The sequence below is a fragment of the Carcharhinus amblyrhynchos genome, chromosome 9 (genome assembly GCF_965287045.1).
Source record: "Carcharhinus amblyrhynchos chromosome 9, sCarAmb.v2.hapA, whole genome shotgun sequence".
NCBI lineage: Eukaryota > Metazoa > Chordata > Chondrichthyes > Carcharhiniformes > Carcharhinidae > Carcharhinus > Carcharhinus amblyrhynchos.
Window position 1 is genome coordinate 85,746,801 of NC_137332.1, and position 19,690 is coordinate 85,766,490.

Here is a 19,690-nt window from a genome sequence, read left to right on the forward strand (position 1 = left end):
AGAATGCACATGATTTTGAACAACTCTATCAAATTTTTCCATGGAGAACAACCCCAATCTATCCTCATACCTAAAGTCTCTAATGGGGAATCATTCTTATAAATCTTCTTTTATACCTTCCCTAAAGCTTTTACATTCTTCCCAAAGTACAATGTCCAGAAGTGGACATGATACTCCAGTTGAGGCTGAACCAGTGGTTTATAAAATTTCCTCACATGCTTTAGCGCTCTATGCCTATATTTATGAAACCCAGGATCCCCTACGCCTTATTAACCACTATCCCAACCAGTCCTGCCACCTTCAATGATTTATACACATTTATATCCAGATCCCTCTGCCTTTTAAAATTGTACCCTTTGTTTTGTGTGTGTGTGAGTGAGGTTGTGCTCGGTGTGATGCAAAGTCCTTCAAGCTATAAACCCGGACGACAGACTGGTGACCTGTTCCAGGAATAATTTGTTATAGAAACGGACATAAGTCTTACCTATGCACCATCAGGACGTGGAAAGATTGAGAGAGATTAATACTGCAGAATCCAACTTTATATTATAAGATAAGCTTACAAAGGCTAGCAGTAATTAAAATTGATAAGTCACCAGGATCAGATAAGATGGGATGAGATAGTTGTGTACTGGTAATGTCACTAGACTAGTAATCCAGAAGCCCAGGCTAATGCACTGGGGACATGGGTTCAAATCCCACTATGGCAAACAATAAAGCTGGAATTAAAATCATGAAACTGTCACCAATTGTTATAAAAACCCATTTCGTTCACTACAGTCATAGAATCCCTACAGTGCAGAAAGAGACCATTTGGCTCATCGAATCTGCACTGACAACAATCCCACCAGCACCTATCCTTGCTAGTCCCCCTGACACTAAGGGGCAATTTAGCATGGTCAATCAACCTAACCTGCATATGTTTGGACTATGAGAGGAAACCAGAGCACCCGGAGGAAACCAACACAGACACAGGGAGAATATGCAAACTCCACACAGTCACCCGAGGCTGGAATTGAACCTGGGGTGCTGGGGCTCTGAGGTAGCAATGCTAACCACTGTTGCACCGTGCTGCCCTTTAGGGAAGGACATCTGCTGTCCTTACCCGATCTGCCTACATGTGACCCCAAAGCTACAGCAAAGAGGTTGACTCATAACTGCCCTCTGAAATATCCGAGTGATACACTCAGGGGTCTTCGCAGAAACACTCACAAGAAAAGTGATGTAGGAGGAGGGTAAGGCCATAATCTTCCAATCTTCCTTAGATAGACTTGTTCAAAAGACAATGTAAAGATAAACCCAGCAACCACAGGCCAGTCAACTGGACCAATGTGGATTCATGAAAGAAAAACAGTTGTTTAACTTGCTTGAGTTTTTTGAGGCAAGGGTTGATGAATTATGTAGCTAGGCTCTACTGAGTTAAAAACAATGTCTGACAGGAGATCTAAAAGAGTTATAGAAAATATCTGCAGAATATGGGAACTATGCCAGGCCAATTCTTTCAGACTGATCTAAGCAGCAGCATATGGTTCACAGTCACAAGAGAAAGTTCCAAACAGACCTCAGGAATTTCCTTGAACACACAGTGCTCCACAACTAGGATAGATAATCAGGAAGGATGGCAGAGATCAGGATACTGGGCTATAAGAAATGGCTCTAATGGGAATAAGGCCACTTCATTTGAAACTGTCAGATTGTGTGACCTTGATAATTCAGGCAAAGTATATCTGAGTAAGTGGTTCTAATCTATGAAGCAGATTAAATTACCTCATCAGGTTAGCGGTATGTTAAACTCTCTGAAAGGTATGAATTTCAATGTCACATTCCAGATAAATGGCATAGTCCCAGTTATGATAGAATTACACTTAGTCTTGAATTCACCAGTTCAAATGGTGAAAAAAGGCTTGTATTTATTTAGAGCCATTCATGACCACTAGACATTGCAAAATGTTTTACTGCCAATGAAGTACTTTTCAAAGTGCAGTCACTGTTGTAATATAGGAATCACAGCAGTCAGATTGAACACAGCAAGATCTCACAAACATGAAAGTATATTGATAAGATACTCTGATTTGTGATGTTGATAAATTTTGACCTGAATGCCAGGGTTAAGTCCCATTTCTTCTTTGAAATCATGTATGAATGTGAATGCACCAAATGTGATAACAAGAACATAAGAACTAGGAGCAGGAGTAGGCCATCTGGTCCCTCAAGTCTGCTCCACCATTCAATAAGATCATGGCTGATCTTTTTGTGGACTCAGACCACGCCTACTCACCATAACCCTTAATTCCTTTACTGTTCAAACATTTATCTATCCTTGCCTTAAAAACATTCAATAAGGTAGCCTCAACTGCTTCACTGGGCAGGGAATTCCACAGATTCTCAGCCCTTTGTGTGAAGAAGTTCCTCCTCAACTCTGTCCTAAATCTGCTTCCCCTTATTTTGAAGCTATGCCCCCTAGTTCTAGTTTCACCCATCAGTGGAAACAACTTCCCTGCTTCTATCTTATCTATTCCCTTCATAATCTTACATGTTTCTATAAGATCTCCCCTCATTCTTCTGAATTCCAATGAGTATAGCCCCAGTCCACTCAATCTCTCCTCATAAGCCAAACCTCTCGACTCCAGAATCAATCTAGTGAATCTCTTCTGCACCCCCTCCAGTGCCAATATATCGTTTCTCAAGTAAGGAGACCACAACTGTACACAGTACTCCAGGTGTGGCCTCACCAGCACCTTATATAGCTGCAACATAATCTTGTTGGTTTTAAACTCCATCCCTCTAGCAATGATGGACAAAATTCCATTTGCCTTCTTAATTACCTGCTGCACCTGCAAACCAACTCCTTGAGATTCCTGTATAAAGACATCCAGGTCCCTCTGCACAGCAGCATGCTGCAATTCTTCACCATTTAAATAATTGTCCATTTTGCTGTTATTCTTATCTCACATTTACCAACATTGCACTCCATCTGCCAGACCCTCGCCCACTCACTAGATTATCTATATCCCTTTGCAGACTTTCAGCGTCCTCTGCACACTTTGCTCTTCCACCCATTTTAGTATCATCTGTGAATTCTGACACACTACACTTGGTCCCCAACTCCAAATCATCTATGTAAATCATGAACAATTGCAGTCCCATGACTGATCCCTGATGCACACCACTAATCACTGATCACCAACCAGAAAAACACCCATTTACCCCCACTCTTTGCTTTCTGTTATCAAACTGACAAACTTATGATAAACTTAAACTTTCTGTTAAATTATCAGACTATAAATCAGACTGATGATGCGGAAATGTGAAGTTGTGGCCAAACCCGCCTTTTTGTATAAATTTACCATAACTTCCTTGCTTTTGTGGTTATTTCCTATTAATAAAGCTCAGGGTATTGTGTGCTTTATTAAGTGTTCTCCACCTGTCCTGCTACCTTCAGTGATCTATATGCACAGATATACCCAGGTCCCTCTGCTCCTGCACCCACTACAGAATTGTAACCTTTGTTTTATATTGTCTCTCCATCTTCTTCCTACCAAAATAAATCACTTTATATTTCTCCACATTGAACCTAATCCAGCCCCTGTCCACCCATTCCACAAACTTGTCTGCGTCCTTTTGAAGTTCTGTGCTGTCCTCCTCATAGTTTACAAAGCTGACAACTTCCACATCATCCGCAAATTTAAAAATTGTTCCCTGTCCACCAACGTCTAGGTCATTAATATATTTCATGAAGAGCACTGACCCTTGGGGAAATATAAACCATCCTTCAACCGCCACAATGGTTAGCGCTGCTGCTTCACAGCACCAGGGACCCGGGTTCAATTCCCGGCTTGGGGTCATTGTCTGTGCAGAGTCTGCACGTTCTCCCCATGTTTGCGTGGGTTTCCTCTGGGTGGTCCGGTTTCTTCCCACATTCTGAAAGATGTGCTGGTTAGGTGCATTGACCCAAACAGGCGCTGGACTGTGGCGACTGGGGAAATTTCATAGTAACTTCATTGCAGTCTTAATATAAGCCTTACTTGTGAGGTTCATTGTTTCCTCACTCAGCTAACTGCATTTCCATGTTACTACTGTCCCTTTGATTCCATGAGCTATAACTTATAAATCTGTTTTGGAAGTCCATATGCATATCAACTGCATTGTTTTCATCAACCTTCTCTGTTACCTCTTCAAAAAAACTCCAGAAAGATGATTTCCTACAACTAATCCATATTGTTTTTCCTTAATTAAGTTGCATTTGTCCGGGTGACTACTAATTTTGTCTCATGTTATTATTTCTAGATGATTACCTGCCATTGAAGTAAACTTAGTTGCAGGGCTTATTTTTACAGTCTTTTTTGAATAAGGATGTAACATTTGCAATTCCACAGCTCTCTGAAGCCACCCTGAGTCCAGAGAAGACTGGAAGATTATGGCCAGTTGCTCTGCAATTTCCACTCACTTCCCTCAATATCCTAGGATGCATCTCATCTGCTCCCGATGTCTTGTCAACTTTCAGTACCGAGAACCTACCCAATAGGTTATCAATTTTGAACCCTTCATGTGCCTGAGTTTCATCTTCTTCTATCATGTCCTGGGTAACAGCTTCTTCCTTGGTAAAGACAGATGCAAAGTATTCACTGAATATCTCAGCCATGCTCCCAGCCTCCATGCATAAATCCCCTTTTTAATCCCTCATCAGCCCTACTTCTTTTACCAGTCTTTTACTAGTTATATGCCAAGAGAATACTTTGGGATACCCTTCTATGTTAGCTGTCAGTCTGTTCTCATACTTGAAAAAAAATTCTCTTACTTGATTTTTCACTTGCCCTCTCAACCTCCTAAATTCAACCTGGTTCTCTATTCTATTGCCTTCCTAACACTTGTCAAATGCATAGTTTTTCTTATTTATCTTAAATACTATCTCTCTCATCATCCAGGGAGCTCTGGATATGTTTGCCCTTTCTCTTTCAAGGGAATATAGCTTGACTGTGCCCAAACAATCTCTTTAAAGATTGTTCAGCTACCCTTTCTCTCCGAACCTCTGACTCCAATTTATTCGCTCTTGATCCAGTCTTACTCCTTGAAGTTGGCTTTCTCCTAGTTAATTATTGTAACTCTGGACTGCTATTTGTCCTTTTTCTATAGTCTTCCTAAACCTTATAAGACCATAAGACATAGGAGCAGAATTAGGCCACTCAGCCCATCGCATCATCCAATCATGGCTGATATTTTTCTCATCCCCATTCTACTGCCTCCCCCCCAACCCCTGATCCGCTTGTTAATCAAGAACCTATTTATCTCTTTCTTTAAAACACTCAATAACCTGGCCTCCATAGCCTTCTGCAGCATTGAGTTCCACAGACCCACCACTCTCTGACTGAAGAAATTCCTCTTCATTTCTGTTTTAAAGGATCATCCCTTTAGCCTGGGGTTGTGCCCTCTGGTTCTCATCTTTTTCCTACTAGTGGAAACAACCGATCCATGTCCACTCTATCCAGGCCTCGCAGTATCCTGTAAGTTTCAGTAATATCCCCTCTTTTTCTTTTAAACTCCAACGAGTAGAGACCCAGAGTCCTCAACTGTTCCTCATACCACAAGTTCTTCATTCCAGTGATCATTCTTGTGAATATCCTCTGGACCCTTTCCAAGGCCAGCACATCCTTCCTTAGATGTGGGGCCCAAAACTGCTCACAATGCACCAAATGGGATTTGACCACAGCGTTCTAAAGCCTCAGAAGTACATTCCTGCTCTTGTATTCTAGCCCTCACCACATGAATACTAACACTGATTTGCCTTCCTAATTGCTGACTGAACCTGCATGTTAACTCTAAGAGAATCTTGAGCAAGGACTCCCAAGTCCCTTTGTGTTTCTGATTTCCTTAGCATTTCCCCATTTAGAAAAATAATCTATGCCTCCATTCCTCCTTCCAAAGTACATAACCTCACACTTTTCCACACTGTATTCCATCTGCTATTTCTTTGCCCAACCTGTCCAAGTCTTGCAACCCCCCTGCTTCTTCAATACTACCTATCCCTCTACATATCTTTGCATCATCTGATACAACGATCACTATTCCCTAAATGGTCCCCGACTGACAATTAGTCTATCTCATTTCTAAGAATCAGGTCTGGCAACGCCTTCTTTTCAATTAGACTGGAAACACACTGCTGTAGAAAATTCTCCTGAACACACATTCAGAATTGTCCGTCTATCTCTGCTTGCCACACTAACACTATCCCAGTCTACATTTGGATAATTAAAGTTTCCCATTATAACCACTCTAAAATCTTTGCACTTCTCTGTAATTTCTTTGCAAATTTGATTCTCTACTTCCTTCCCCTAGTTGGTGGCCTCGATACTGCACTAAGACATGTAATTGCACTTTTGTTATTCTTTAATTCCAGGCAAATAGATTCTGTTCTTGACCCATCTGAAACATCCTCAATTTCCAGCACAGCAATGTTCTCCTTTATCAATACAGCCACCTCTCCTATTTTTCTTCCATTCCTACCTTTCCTGAATATCTTGTGTCCAGTTCTGCACTTCAGGAAGACATGAAGGAATTAACAAAGGAGCACAAAGAATTCACGAGAAAGGTTTCAGGGTCATATAGATAGGTGGAGAAGTTGAGATTGTTTTCCTTGGAGAAGAGAAGGTTGTGAGGAGATTTGATGGATGTTTTCAAAATCAGGAGGGGTCTGGACAAATATTGTTCCCATAAGTGGAAGGATTGAGAATGAGGACACAGATTTAAGGTAATTGACAAAAAAGCATTGGCGACACGAGGAGAAACCTTTTCACACAGTGTTTAGGATTTGGAATGAACAACTGGAGAGCGTGGTGGAGACAGATTTATATAAGCATTTAAAGTAGGGGCAGGTGTGGGCCATTCGAGCCTGCTCTGCCATTCGTTTTGATAATGGCTGATCATCCAACTCGGTACCTGTTCCCACTTTCCCCCATCTCATTTGAACCCTTTAGCCCCAATGGCTATATCAAACTCCTTCCTGAAAAAATGCAATATTTTGGCTTCAGCTGCTTTCTGTGGTAGGGAATTCCACCAGCTCGCCACTCTCTGGGTGGAAAAAAAAATCTCCTTTTCTCAATTCTAAATGGACTCAATCAAGTCATTCAAGAGGGAATTGGATTATCTGAAAAGGAAAAACATGCACAGCTAGGTGAGAAGATTGGGCAGTGACACCAGGTGCACTACACATTCGGAGAACTGGCACAGACAGAACAGACCAAATGACCTCTTTTAGTGCTTTAACAATTTCTAATTAAGATTCTATAATGCAATGGTATCTACTTAATCCACTTGAATGGGTAGGTAGTACCTTGGTTGAACAGCTCATCCAAAAAAGGACATGGCTTGCAGTGCTGTCCTCCCCCAGTACTGCACTGAAATGTCAGTATTGATTTTCTGCTCTGGGCATGAAGTACCCAGAGACTTTTGCTACCAACCAAGTAGCATGTGACACATGATGGCCCATAATTCGCTGCCAACATAATGGCAAAGCGAATAGATCTTGCCTTTATTTATGTGGAAATGCCACAACAGTTTCTGGTGACGGCAAATGTGCGATTAAATACAGGAATCAGAAAGCTGCTGTGGCAGAGGACCATTCCACCTGCGGGCTACCTCACCTTTGAAAGGTGTGAAATTCCTGCATTTGTGTGGGAGATACAAACTAAATTCACCACATAACATGAAACCAAGCCAATGCATGTTTACTTAACCTTTTAATGATGCAATGTGTGTCCACTATTGCCAGCCAACATCTGGGGCACCGAAAATTAACTACTGCAAATGTATAATCTCGCTTGTTCTGACATAGGACTCACTGACTCCAACTTACACTGCCTTTACAATCCTTCAGTCCAATTGGTTTAGCACAAATTCAAGTCTCAGATATCCTGCAGAATGTGCAGTGCCATTTCCATTTTCTGCTGACAGCAATATTGTTGTCATTAAACGGACCAGGGCAAGTCTAAGAGCATTGTCATTTGTTATTATTGCAAATATTATTACCGTTATTATTACAAATTTTAGCCACGATGATTCAACTTTGCATGAAAGAATAAAAGGAACTTTTATTATAAAAAAAATAGCACCTTTAATGTAGGAGAACAAACCAAGACCTCCCTGGAACATCAGCTGACCAAATTTGATATTGAGCCACATAGGGAAATAATACAGCAGATGATAAAAGGAGTAAGTTTGAAGGAGCATCATAGTTGGAACTGTATCACCATACCTTCAGTGTGGCTGGGTTAGAATCCTGGAACTCCCTTCATAACAGCACTGTGGCTGTACCTACACTACATGAACTGCAGCAGTTCAAGAAGGCAGTTCACCACCATCTTCTCAAGCGCAATTTGGGATGGGAAATAAAATGCTGACTTTGTCAGTGATGCTCACACCTCATGAAAGAACAGAGAAAAATAAACAATTTTGAGATAAACTTCGGTCAATTCACAGTGAATACCTCCACTACATTTCTTCCTGATAGTGCCACAAGATATTTTATACCCGCCTGAGAAGACAGCTGGGGCCTCGGCTTAATGTCTCAAATGATTCACTGAGTAACATACTGGAGTGTCAGCTTAAGTTACAGTGATGGGCAGAAGAATACCCAGGGTTGGTAAAGGTAACATTAATGGTTTTCCGGCAAAGACTCATGAAATGTTCCAACTGAATTGTGGCAATAAATATATATTTAACTTGATTTGAAGTTGGTCAGCTCCAGGTTCGAGTGTGGTCAGCTTCAATCCCACTCATCTCAGCTGCTGCTTGTAGTGGCTGGCTCCAGCAGTACTCATCCTGGCAAGGAACAGACCATGGAACAATCTCAAGGCGCCAGTGTACTTTCAAGCACTGGCCAACTATACAGATCATAAAATCCCAGTTCAGTGGAAGGAAGTTGAGCACCTCCTGGGTCGGCTGAAAAATGTCTGGTGAAAACTAACTTCACATTCTGACTGAAAAAGCTCTTCAAGGAACTGACCCGCTTTAGATGGGATTGTTCAAATTTTTAATTTTTTTTCTTTCCTCCCTCATTTTTCAATGCTTTATACACCAATCATTTCCCAGATAGGCAGGATGGGAAATTTCTCTCTATCCTTAGGCACATGAAAGAATCTATTGTGAAGAAGAGTAAATCAGTTCTCCCACGTCTACTGAGTATCAGGAACAGGAGGCCATTCAGCCCCTCCACCATTCCATTAGATTTGATCGGTGAATGTGGAGGACATCAATACCCACAATAGCTCCATATCCCTTGGTAACCTTATGCCAAAAAAAGTTTAATTTCATCTTTGAATTTTAATTATTAATAAGCACCAGCAACTTTTTGTAGAAGATTCCAGATTTCCACTGACCTTTCAGTGAAAAAAATGGAGGTTCTGTATTTTTGGCCTAGACTCTACACCAGAGAAAATATTTTTCCTTAATCTATAAAACCATTTAATCATCTTAAACTTCTCGTTGGAACACCCTAATTTTCTATACTCAAATGAAGGCAAGACTAGTCCATGTAATCTCTGCTTATAATTTAATCACCCAATCATATGCTGAGACAAACTACAGCTTTAGTTATGGGTAACACAAACATCAGTCGCATAGTTACTGTGTGTGCTATCAGTTACAGTGTACTTTTAAGAGAGATTCATCTGCTCCATCCTTATTTTCTGTCTGTTTTGTAGTTGTAACCCTTTCTCGATTAGAAAATGTGACACTAATAAACAGACTTTAAACTGCACTGAAGAGCCTTTCTCATCTTCTGTCTATTTGATCCCCAACTGTTGCCTATATTGGGGCTGTAAGGAGATTTGGAGTGAGTGACTGGAATTATGGTTGGCTCCTGATTGAAAATCTGAGCCTTACAGCTGATTTCTAAATCCATGTGATCTGCTTAAACTGCAGACAAAAGTCCTACTGGTCTCACAGCTATTCAGTCAATATTTTGCATGAGATTATTATACTATGATAGGTCCAATATTTTCAGCCAGGAGCTTGTCTCTCGCACTAGATTACAATCACATGGCTGCCAACGCCATCCATGTCATGGCTTAATTGCTGTTGAAAGTTTCCTTCCCAAAATCCACCAACAGGACTGTTGTGGTTGACCCATTGCTTCAGCCTGTTCCTGCATCACTGTCATAGCGGTTTACAGCATAGAAACAGGCCCTTCGGCCCTAATTGTCCATGCTGCCCTCTTTTTTTAAACCCCTAAACTAATCCCAATTGCCTGCATTTGGCCCATGCCCCTCTATACCCATCGTACCCATGTAACTATCGAAATGCTTTTTAAAAGATAAAATTGTACTCACCTCTACTACTAACTCTAGCAGCTTGTTCCAGACACTCACCACCCTCTGAGTGAAAAAATTGCCCCTCTGGACACTTGTGTGTCTCTCCCCTCTCACCTTAAACCTATGCCTTCTAGTTTTAGACTCCCCTACCTTTGGGAAAAGATATTGACTATCTAACTTGTCTCTGCCCCTCATTATTTTATAAACCTCTATATGGTCACCCTTCAGCCTCCTATGCTCCAGAGAAAAAAGTCCCAGTCAATTCAGCCTCTCCTTATAACTCAATCCATCAAGTCCGGGAAGCATCCAAATAAATCTTTTCTGCACTTTTCTAGTTTAATAATATCCTTTCTATAATAGGGTGACCAAAATTGCACACAGTATTCCAAGTGTGGCCTTACCAATGTCTTGTACAACTTTACAAGATGTCCCAACTCCTGTATTCAATGTTCTGACTGATAAAACCAAGCATGCCGAATGCCTTTTTCATCACTCTGTTCACCTGTGACTCCACTTTCAAGGAGTTATGAAGATGTACCCCTAGATCTCTTTGTTCTGTAACTCTCCCCAATGCTCTACCATTAACTGAGCAAGTCCTGCCCTGTACCTCTCATTTGTCTAAATTAAACTCCATCTGCCACTTTGTCAGCCCACTGGCCCAATTGATCAAGAACCCGCTGCAATTGGAGATAACCTTCCTCACTGCCCACCATGCCACCAATCTTGGTGTCATCTGCAAACTTACTAACCATGCCCCCTATATTCTTATCCAAATCATTCATATAAATGACAAATAACAGTGGGCCCAGCACTGATCCCTGAGGCACACTGCTGGTCACAGGTCTCCAGTTTGGAAAACAACTCTCTACAACCACCTTCTGGCTTCTGTCAAGAAGCCAATTTAGATGCCTCACTCTGGATCCTGTGAGATTTAACTTTATGCAACACTGATCTCATTTATTCTTACCTTGACATTATTTTGTCTCCCCTTGTCCAATCTCTTCACTCCTCCATCCATCACTCTTTTGACACATTATGTCATTTCAACAATTTCTCAGAAGTAGAAAACTTCTTCAACTATGCTTCCAGTTTCTACCTTTCCCTCACATTCATATAGTCTATCTCCAAAGCTCCCTTCCCTTCCTTGACTTCTCTGTCTCCATTTCTGGAAAGACACTATCTACTAATATTCATTACAAGATCATCGACTGCCAAAAGTTACCTACACTTCCTCACAACCTACTTTATTTAAGGACTCCAATCCATTCTGCCAGTTTCTCTGATATCGCTGTTCTGATGAAGCTTCCTTCCTTGTAAGAGAGTATGTTTATGTATGAGTGTGTCTGTGTTTCTCCATGAGTGTGTGTTTATGTATAAGTATGTGTGTTTTTATGTATGAGCGTGTGTAGTTTTATGTACAAGTGCGTGTCTGTGTTTATAGAGGGGCAGATGTTTATGTATGAAAGTGTGTGTGTTTCTCCATGAGTCTGTGTTTATTAGTGAGAGCTTATGCGTGCGTGTATGCGTATCAGTGTTTCTTCTATGAGTGTGTGATTATGTACGAATGTGTTTGTGTATTTATGTACGACTGCGCATGTATTTATCTGTGAATACGCATCTGTTTATTACGAGTGAGTGAGTGTTTCTGCATGAGTGTGTGTGTGTGTTTATATATGAGTTTCTGAATGAGTGTGCACGTGTTTTGTTTTATTTATTAATGTCACAAGTAGGCTTACATTAACACTGCAACGAAGTTACTGTGAAAATCCCCTAGTTCGGGTACACTGAGGGAGAATTTAGCATGGCCAATGCACATAACCAGCATGTCTTTCGGCCTGTGGGAGAAAACCAGAGCACCTGGTGAAAATCCACGCAGACATGGGGAGAACTTGCAGACTCCGCACAGACAGTGACCCAAGCCAGGAATTGAACCTGGGTCCCTGGCGCTGTGAGGCAGCACTGCTAACCACTGTGCCTCCATGCCACCCTAGTGTGTGCGTTTTTATGTGTAAGTGCCTATGTGTGTGTTTCTGTATAAGTGTATGTTTATCCATTAAATCCCTACATTGCAGAACAAAGTCATTTGGCCCATCAAGTCTGTACTGACTCTCTGAAAAATCCTCCCTCCATTCTATCCCATAGCCGTGCACATTTCCTAGGCAAAATCCAATTAACTTATACATCTTTGAATACTAAGGGGCGATTCAGCAGACTAATCCACCTCATCTGCACGTCTTTGGACTGTGGGAGGAAGCCAGAGCACTTGGAGGAAACCCATACAGACATAAGGAAAATGTGCAAATTCCACACAGACAGTCAGCCAAGGCTGGAACCCAAACCAGGTTCCTGGTGCTAAGAGGCGGCAGTGCTAACCACTGTGCCACACTCATGTGTGAGCGTGGGTGTGAGCGTGGGCGTGTCTGTGTGTGGGTGTGAGCGTGGGCGTGTCTGTGTGTGGGTGTGAGCGTGTCTGTGTGTGGGTGTGAGCGTGGGCGTGTCTGTGTGTGGGTGTGAGCGTGGGCGTGTCTGTGTGTGGGTGTGAGCGTGGGCGTGTCTGTGTGTGGGTGTGAGCGTGGGCGTGTCTGTGTGTGGGTGTGAGCGTGGGCGTGTCTGTGTGTGGGTGTGAGCGTGGGCGTGTGTGGGTATGAGCGTGTCTGTGTGGTAATGAGTGTGGGTGTGTCTGTGTGAGTATGTCTGTGTGAGTATGAGTGAGAGTGTGTCTGTGTGAGTGTGTGTATATGTATAGGTATGAGTGTGATTGTGTCTGTGTAGGTATGAGTGTGTCTGTGTAGGTATGAGTGTGAGCGTGTCAGTGTAGGTGTGAGTGCGAGTGCGTGGATCTGAGTCTGTCTGTGTGGGTATGAGTGTGGGTGTGAGTGCGAGTGCATGGATCTGAGTCTGTCTGTGTGGGAATGACTGTGGGTGTGTCTGTGTGGGAATGAATGTGGGTATGAGTGTGTGTGTGGGTATGAGTGTGTGTGTGTGTGGGTATGAGTGTGTGTGTGTGTGGGTATGAGTGTGTGTGTGTGTGGGTATGAGTGCGTATAAGTGTGAGCGTGTCAGTTTGGGTATGAGTGTGTGTGTCTGTGTGAGTATGAGTGTGTGGGTATGATTGTGTTTGTGTGGGTATGGGTGCACCTGTGAGGGTATGAGTGTGTGGGTATGAGTGTTAATGTGTCTGTGTGGGTATGAATGTGAGTGTGTCTGTCTGAGTACAAGCGTGAGTGTATCTATGGGAGTATGAGTGTGAATGTGTCTGTGTTGAGTGCGAGTGTGTGTCTGTGTGGGTTTGAGTGTCAGTGTACCTGTCTGGGTATGAGTATGTATGTGAGTGTGTCTGTGTGGTGTATGAGTGTTAATGTGTCTGTGTGGTATGTGTGTGACAATGGTATGAGTGTGTATGAGTGGGTATGAGTGTGGATGTGCATGGATGTGTGTGGATATGAGTGTGGACGTATAGGTATGAGTGTGATTGTGTCTGTGTAGGTATGAGTGTGAGCGTGTCTGTTTGGTTATGACTGAGAGTGTGTCAGTGTGATTTTGAGTGTGAGTCTGTGGGTATGAGTGTTTCTGTGTGGATATGAGTGTGTCTGTGTGGGTGTCAGTGCAAGTGTGTCTGTGTGGGTATGAGTGTGAGTGTGTCTGTGTGGGTATGAGTGTGAGTGTGTCAGTGTGGGTATGAGTGTGAGTGTGTCAGTGTGGGTATGAGTGTGAGTGTGTCAGTGTGGGTATGAGTGTGAGTGTGTCTGTGTGGGTATGAGTGTGGGTGTGTCTGTGTGGGCAATGGTGTGCTTTTGTGTGTGTGTGTCTGTGGGAATATGGGTGTGAGTGTCTCTAAGTGGGTATGAGTGTGTCTGTGTGGGTAACAGCATGTATCTGTCTGGGTATGAGTATGTCTGTGTGGGAATGGGTGTGGGTGTGTCCATGTGGATGTGATTGTGTATGTCTGTGTGGTATGAGTGTGGGTGTGTCCGTGTGGATGTGATTGTGTGTGTCTGTGTGGTATGAGTGTGGGTGTGGTATGAGTGTGGGTGTGTCCGTGTGGATGCGAGTGTGAATATGTCTGTGTGGGTATGAGTGTAAGAGTATCTGTTTGGGTAAATGCGTGAGTGTGTCTGTGTGGGCATGAGTGTGAGTGTGTCTGTTTGAGTATGACTGAGAGTGTGTCTGTGTGGGTAAGAGTGTGCGTCTGTCTGTCTGGGAATGAGTGTGGGTGTGTTTGTGTGGATATGAGTGTGTCTGTCTGTGTGGGTATGAGTGAGTGTGTGGGTATGGGTATGAGTGTGTGTGTAACCATATAGTTATGACCCCTAGTAACAGCTACATGCATCCAAGGAAATAGTCTCTGCACATCCACTCTATCTATCCCCCTCATCATCTTATAAACCTCTCATCCTCCTCCACTCTAAAGAGAAAAGCCTCAGCTCCCTCAACCTTTCCTCATAAGACATTTCCATTCTGGAAAAGAATGGTTCGATCAAGCAGACACAGCATGGATTCATGAAGGGAAAGTCATGTTTGACGAATTTACTGGATTTTTATGAAGATGTAATGAGTACGGTTGACAGAGGGGAACCGGTAGATGTGGTGTTTTTAGATTTCCAGAAGGTGTTCGATAACGTGCCTCACAAAAGGTTGCTGCAGAAGATTAAGGTACAGGGAGTTGGGGGTAAAGTGTTAGCGTGGATTGAGGATTGGCGATTTAACAGGAAGCAGAGATTTGGAATAAATGGGTGCTTTTCTGGTTGGCAGTTGGTGACTAGTGGTATGCCGCAGGGATCAGTGCTGGGGCCTCAACTGTTCACCATATACATAGGTGATCTGGAGGAGGGGACCGAGTGTAAGGTACCAAAGTTTGCTGATGTCACAAAGATGAGTGGGAAAGCAAATTGTGTGGAGGAGCAGAAAGTCTGCAGAGAGATTTGGATAAGCTGAGTGAGTGGACAAGGATCTGGCAGATGGAGTATAACGTTGGCAAGTGTGAGGTTATCCGCTTTGGAAGGAATAATAGTAAAATGGACTATTATTTAAATGGTGATAAAATACAACATGCTACTGTGCAGAGGGACCTGGGGGTCCTTGTGCATGAATCACAAAAACTCAGTTTGCAGGTGCAGCAGGTGATCAAGAAGGCAAATGGAATGTTGGCCTTTACCGCGAGGGGGATGGAGTATAAAAGCAGGGGGGTCTTGCTGCAATCGTACAAGTACTGGTGAGGCCACAACTAGAGTACTGTGTGCAATTCTGGTCCCCTTATTTGAGAAAGCATATATTGGCCTTGGAGGGAGTACAGAGAAGGTTCACCAGGTTGATACTGGAGATGAGGGGGTTAGTTTATGAGGAGAGATTAAGTAGATTGGCCCTGTACTCGTTGCAGTTTAGAAGGCTGAGGGGTGACCTTATAGAGACACATAAGATAATGAAGGAGCTGGATAGGGTAGAGGAAGAGAGATTCTTTCCACTTAGAAAGGAAACAAGAACTAGAGGGCACAGCCTCAAAATAAGGGGGAGTCAGTTTAAAACAGAGTTGAGGAGGGACGACTTCTCTTAGAGGGTAGTGAATCTCTGGAATTGTCTGCCCATTTAAGCAGTGGAGGCTAACTCATTGAATATGTTTAAGCCACAGGTAGATAGATTTCTGATCAATAAGGGAATTAAGGATTATGGGGGGCAGGCGAGTAAGTGGAACTGAACCACTTTCAGATCAGCCATGATCTTATTGAATGGCGGGGCAGGCTCGAGGGGCTAGATGGCCTACTCCTGCTCCTATTTCTTATGTTCTTACCCTCCAACCCAGGAAGCATCCTGGTAAATCTCCTCTGCACTCTCTCCAATGCTTCCACATCTTTCTTATAGTGAGGCAACCAGAACTGAACACAATATTCCAAATGTGGTCTCACCAAGGTCCAGTATAGTTGCAGCACTACCCCACAGCTCTTAAACCCAAACTCCTTGTTAGTAAACACTAACATGCTATAAGCTTTCTTCACAGCTCTATCCACTTGAGTGATCTGTGGATATGAACCCCAAGATCTCTCTGTTCCTCCACATTCCTCAGCACCCTGCCGTTGACCCTGTAATCAACATTCAAGTTTGTCCTACCAAAATGAATCACCTCGCACTTATCAGGGTTAAACTCCATCTGCCACTTTTCTGCCCAGCTCTGCATCATTTCAATGTCTCTTTGCAGCCTACAAGAGCCCTCCAGCTCATCCATTACTCCACCAACCTTGGTGACATCAGCAAATTTACTAACCCACCCTTCAGCCCCCTCTTCCAAGTCATTGATAAAAGTCACAAATAGCAGAGGACCCAGCACTGATCCTTGTGGTACCCCGCTGGTAACTGGCCTCCAGTCTGAAAATTTTCTCTCAGTGCATGTGATTGTCTGTGGGTGTGTGCATGTGTGTGTGTGTCTGAGTGAATGAGAGAATGAGTGAGAGACTGAGATAAGTGGTGTGAGCGTGTATGTGGAGCATGTCCTTGAGTGTGCGTGGTGCTTATATAAGCAAGTGTGTTGGTGAACGTGTGTTGGTGAACGTGTGTTGGTGAACGTGTGTTGGTGAACGTGTGTTGGTGAACGTGTGTTGGTGAACGTGTGAGCGGGTGTGTGAGCATGTGTGGAACCTATGAGTGAGCTTGTGTGCGAGTGCAAATTTGTATGCGAGTGAGTGTGTGAGCATGTGTATGCGAGCTTGTGTGCGAGTGCATGAGTGAGCATGTGTGTGTATGTGAGCTTGTGTGTGTGTGTGTACGTGAGCTTGCGTGTGTGTGCGTGAATGAGCAAGTGAGTGTTCTTACCTCAGAGAGCAGTAGATCGATGATGTGGAAGACCATGCAGAGTGGGAATTTGACAGTGAAGAGTGTGAGGAACCACTGTGAAGCATACATATGCGCCTCCAAATTCAGATCCAAGAAATGATTGTAGAGTTCAGGCAGCTGTTCCTGTGAACATTAACAATGCAAGAGCTTTACTCCAACACTCACCTCTCAAAGTAACAGACAGACACTGTACAGCACAGAACAGCTCACACAAACAACGCCAATTTTACAATGTAATAAGGTACAAAGGAAAGAACCAGGTTTTTGCAATGGAGACAGGAGGGATTTTTAAATGGTCACTAGTACCCCATTATTGATAGTTTGCCTAATTCCTATTCAGATGAAATGGTGTAATGGGTAGTTTATTTTCCCAGAAGTATCCATTATCCATAAAATCTGTAAAAGTACATTATGAAACATATTAACTTGAAAACTTATATGACGTGCAACAAAATTCACCTTCTCTCCATGCGGCACGTTCTATTAGGTGCGTCAATACAATTGTAATACTCTTGCTATTTATAATGTACATTCAATGTCCGTCCTGCTGCCCAAGGCGTTCTACGTGGTTCCCAGTTTTGCAGTCTACTATGACTGAAAGACCTTAGACGATGGACTTTACCCACTGGGCCTCTGAGGTGGCTGCCCCAAAGCTTGGTGTATTCCTCAGCATGAATTTCTGCACCTCGGAATGTCATGGGGATATCATGAAAAGAAAAATAGCCAATCATTCAGGTGGAAAGCTGTGTTTCAAGAACAGAAGGTTAAGAGATTTGACAAAGCTGTTTAAAATCACAAGGGAGCAGAAAGAGAGAAATTATTTCCATTGTGGGAAGGTCAAGAAACAAATTTGAAGTGATTGGCTAATGAACAAATGGTAACCTGAAGAAATACGATTTCACACATCAAGTGGTTCGGATCTGGCACGCATTGAGTGTGGTGGAGGCAGATTCACACAGTGAGTGGTTAGGATTGGAATGCATTGCTTGACAGTGTGGTGGAAGCAGATTCACAAAGCGAGTGGTTAGGATCTGTAATGCACTGTCTGTGAGTGAGGTGGAGGACGAAGGTGAGGAAATGGGACTAACTAAATTGATCTTGTAGAGAGCTAACACAGGGCAGATAAGCTGAAGGGCCTCCTTCTGTGCTGTAACTATGTGAGTACAGAAGTACGGGGACAGAACTGGAAGATCAGAGTTGCAACTTATGCAGTTCACTGCTGGGCACTTCATTGCTGTCTGTGCTATTGTTGCACAAGCATTAGCCTGTTTATTGTAAATGGACGAAATTAGCGCAGATGAAGGGAATGCAGTCTCACCTCATTAAACATTTACACAGGAAGCTTCATCAATTGGAAATGTTATTCTCAAGACCGGGATGAAGGGATTTTACTTTATCTGCAGGGACTGCATTGGCTTTTGCATTTGTACATAAATTGTTATTTCTTTGTTAGGAAGCATGTGACCACAAAGGGGTTTTGTCGTCTGGCTCTTTTTACACTTTCTTTTCAAAAGAGTGATACAGAAATCTTCAGGCTTCTGACAGAATCTGGAAGTATGATCGTGTGACAGGCATAGGCTGGAGCTTTCACCTGGATGGATAATACTGTCAATTTCAAGACTCCCTTTGTCAGGGATTAGAGCCAGGCTTTCTCACCTGAGTGCTTTTTAGCAACAAGGTGGGCCATTTACCCAGTAGCGATTACTTACTCAATAAATTCAAGAAAATAAAACAGTTTAAAGGCCCAAATTTAATTCTGCCATGACAAAACATATTTTAAAGTCCATTAACACAAATAATTGCAGTGAATCCCACAGCTGTCATACAATTTCCTTTCTTGCTCTATTGACAGAATCCATGACTGATCCTGTGGATAAGCCTCCAAGCATCGTTCTCTCTCTGCTTCAATAGGTCCAGATTGATTTATGTAAATTCAGATTCAGACAGAATTTTAATTTTGTATCAACAAGCTGCAGTCACACTCCTTTTGGAAGTTAATCATTCCTAACACCCCAGCCCTGCACTCTGCTCCTTGATTAAAAATCTGAGAATTGGTGTCTGCCATGGGTCTGGTCTCGGAGTGAGAAGGTCATGAGTTCAAGCCCTACTCCATGACCTAGGCTGACAGTTCAATGTAGCACAGAGAGTGCTGTGCTACTGGAGGTGCTGTCTTTCAGCAGGAAGATTTAACCAAGGCCCCATCTGCCCTCTCAAGTGAGTGTAAACCAGTGGTGGACAACCTGTGGCTCAGGGCCCAAAAGCAGACATTTAAGGTTCTGAGTGCGACCCACAAGACATTTTGTTGAGTTCTGATGAAACGATCAGCCAGACTTGAAACATTTGCTCTATTCTCTCTCCACAGATGCTGTCAGACTTATTGACGTTTTCCGGCATTTTCTGTTTTTGTTTCAGATTCTAGCATCTGCAGTAATTTGCTTTTATCTGAGGTACGCACTGATCACTCACAACATTGACTGACAGCCGTGTATTCCCTCTGCGTCCATTCAAACATAAATGCTCATTTTGTTTTTACTACTTTAAGTTGATAGTTCTATTAATATGTG

At 42.9% G+C, this 19,690-nt stretch overlaps 1 protein-coding gene across 4 annotated transcripts in view; it reads right to left on the reverse strand.

The window, feature by feature from the left end:
* The window catches only part of rabgap1l (RAB GTPase activating protein 1-like), a 462,369-nt gene that overhangs the window by 140,164 nt on the left and 302,515 nt on the right, over positions 1–19,690 (reverse strand). For all 4 annotated transcript variants that reach the window (XM_080196010.1, XM_080196008.1, XM_080196011.1 and 1 more), the window contains one exon: positions 17,106–17,249. In XM_080196010.1, coding sequence (XP_080052136.1) covers positions 17,106–17,249 — 144 coding nt within the window. The remainder of the gene's footprint in view (positions 1–17,105; positions 17,250–19,690) is intronic.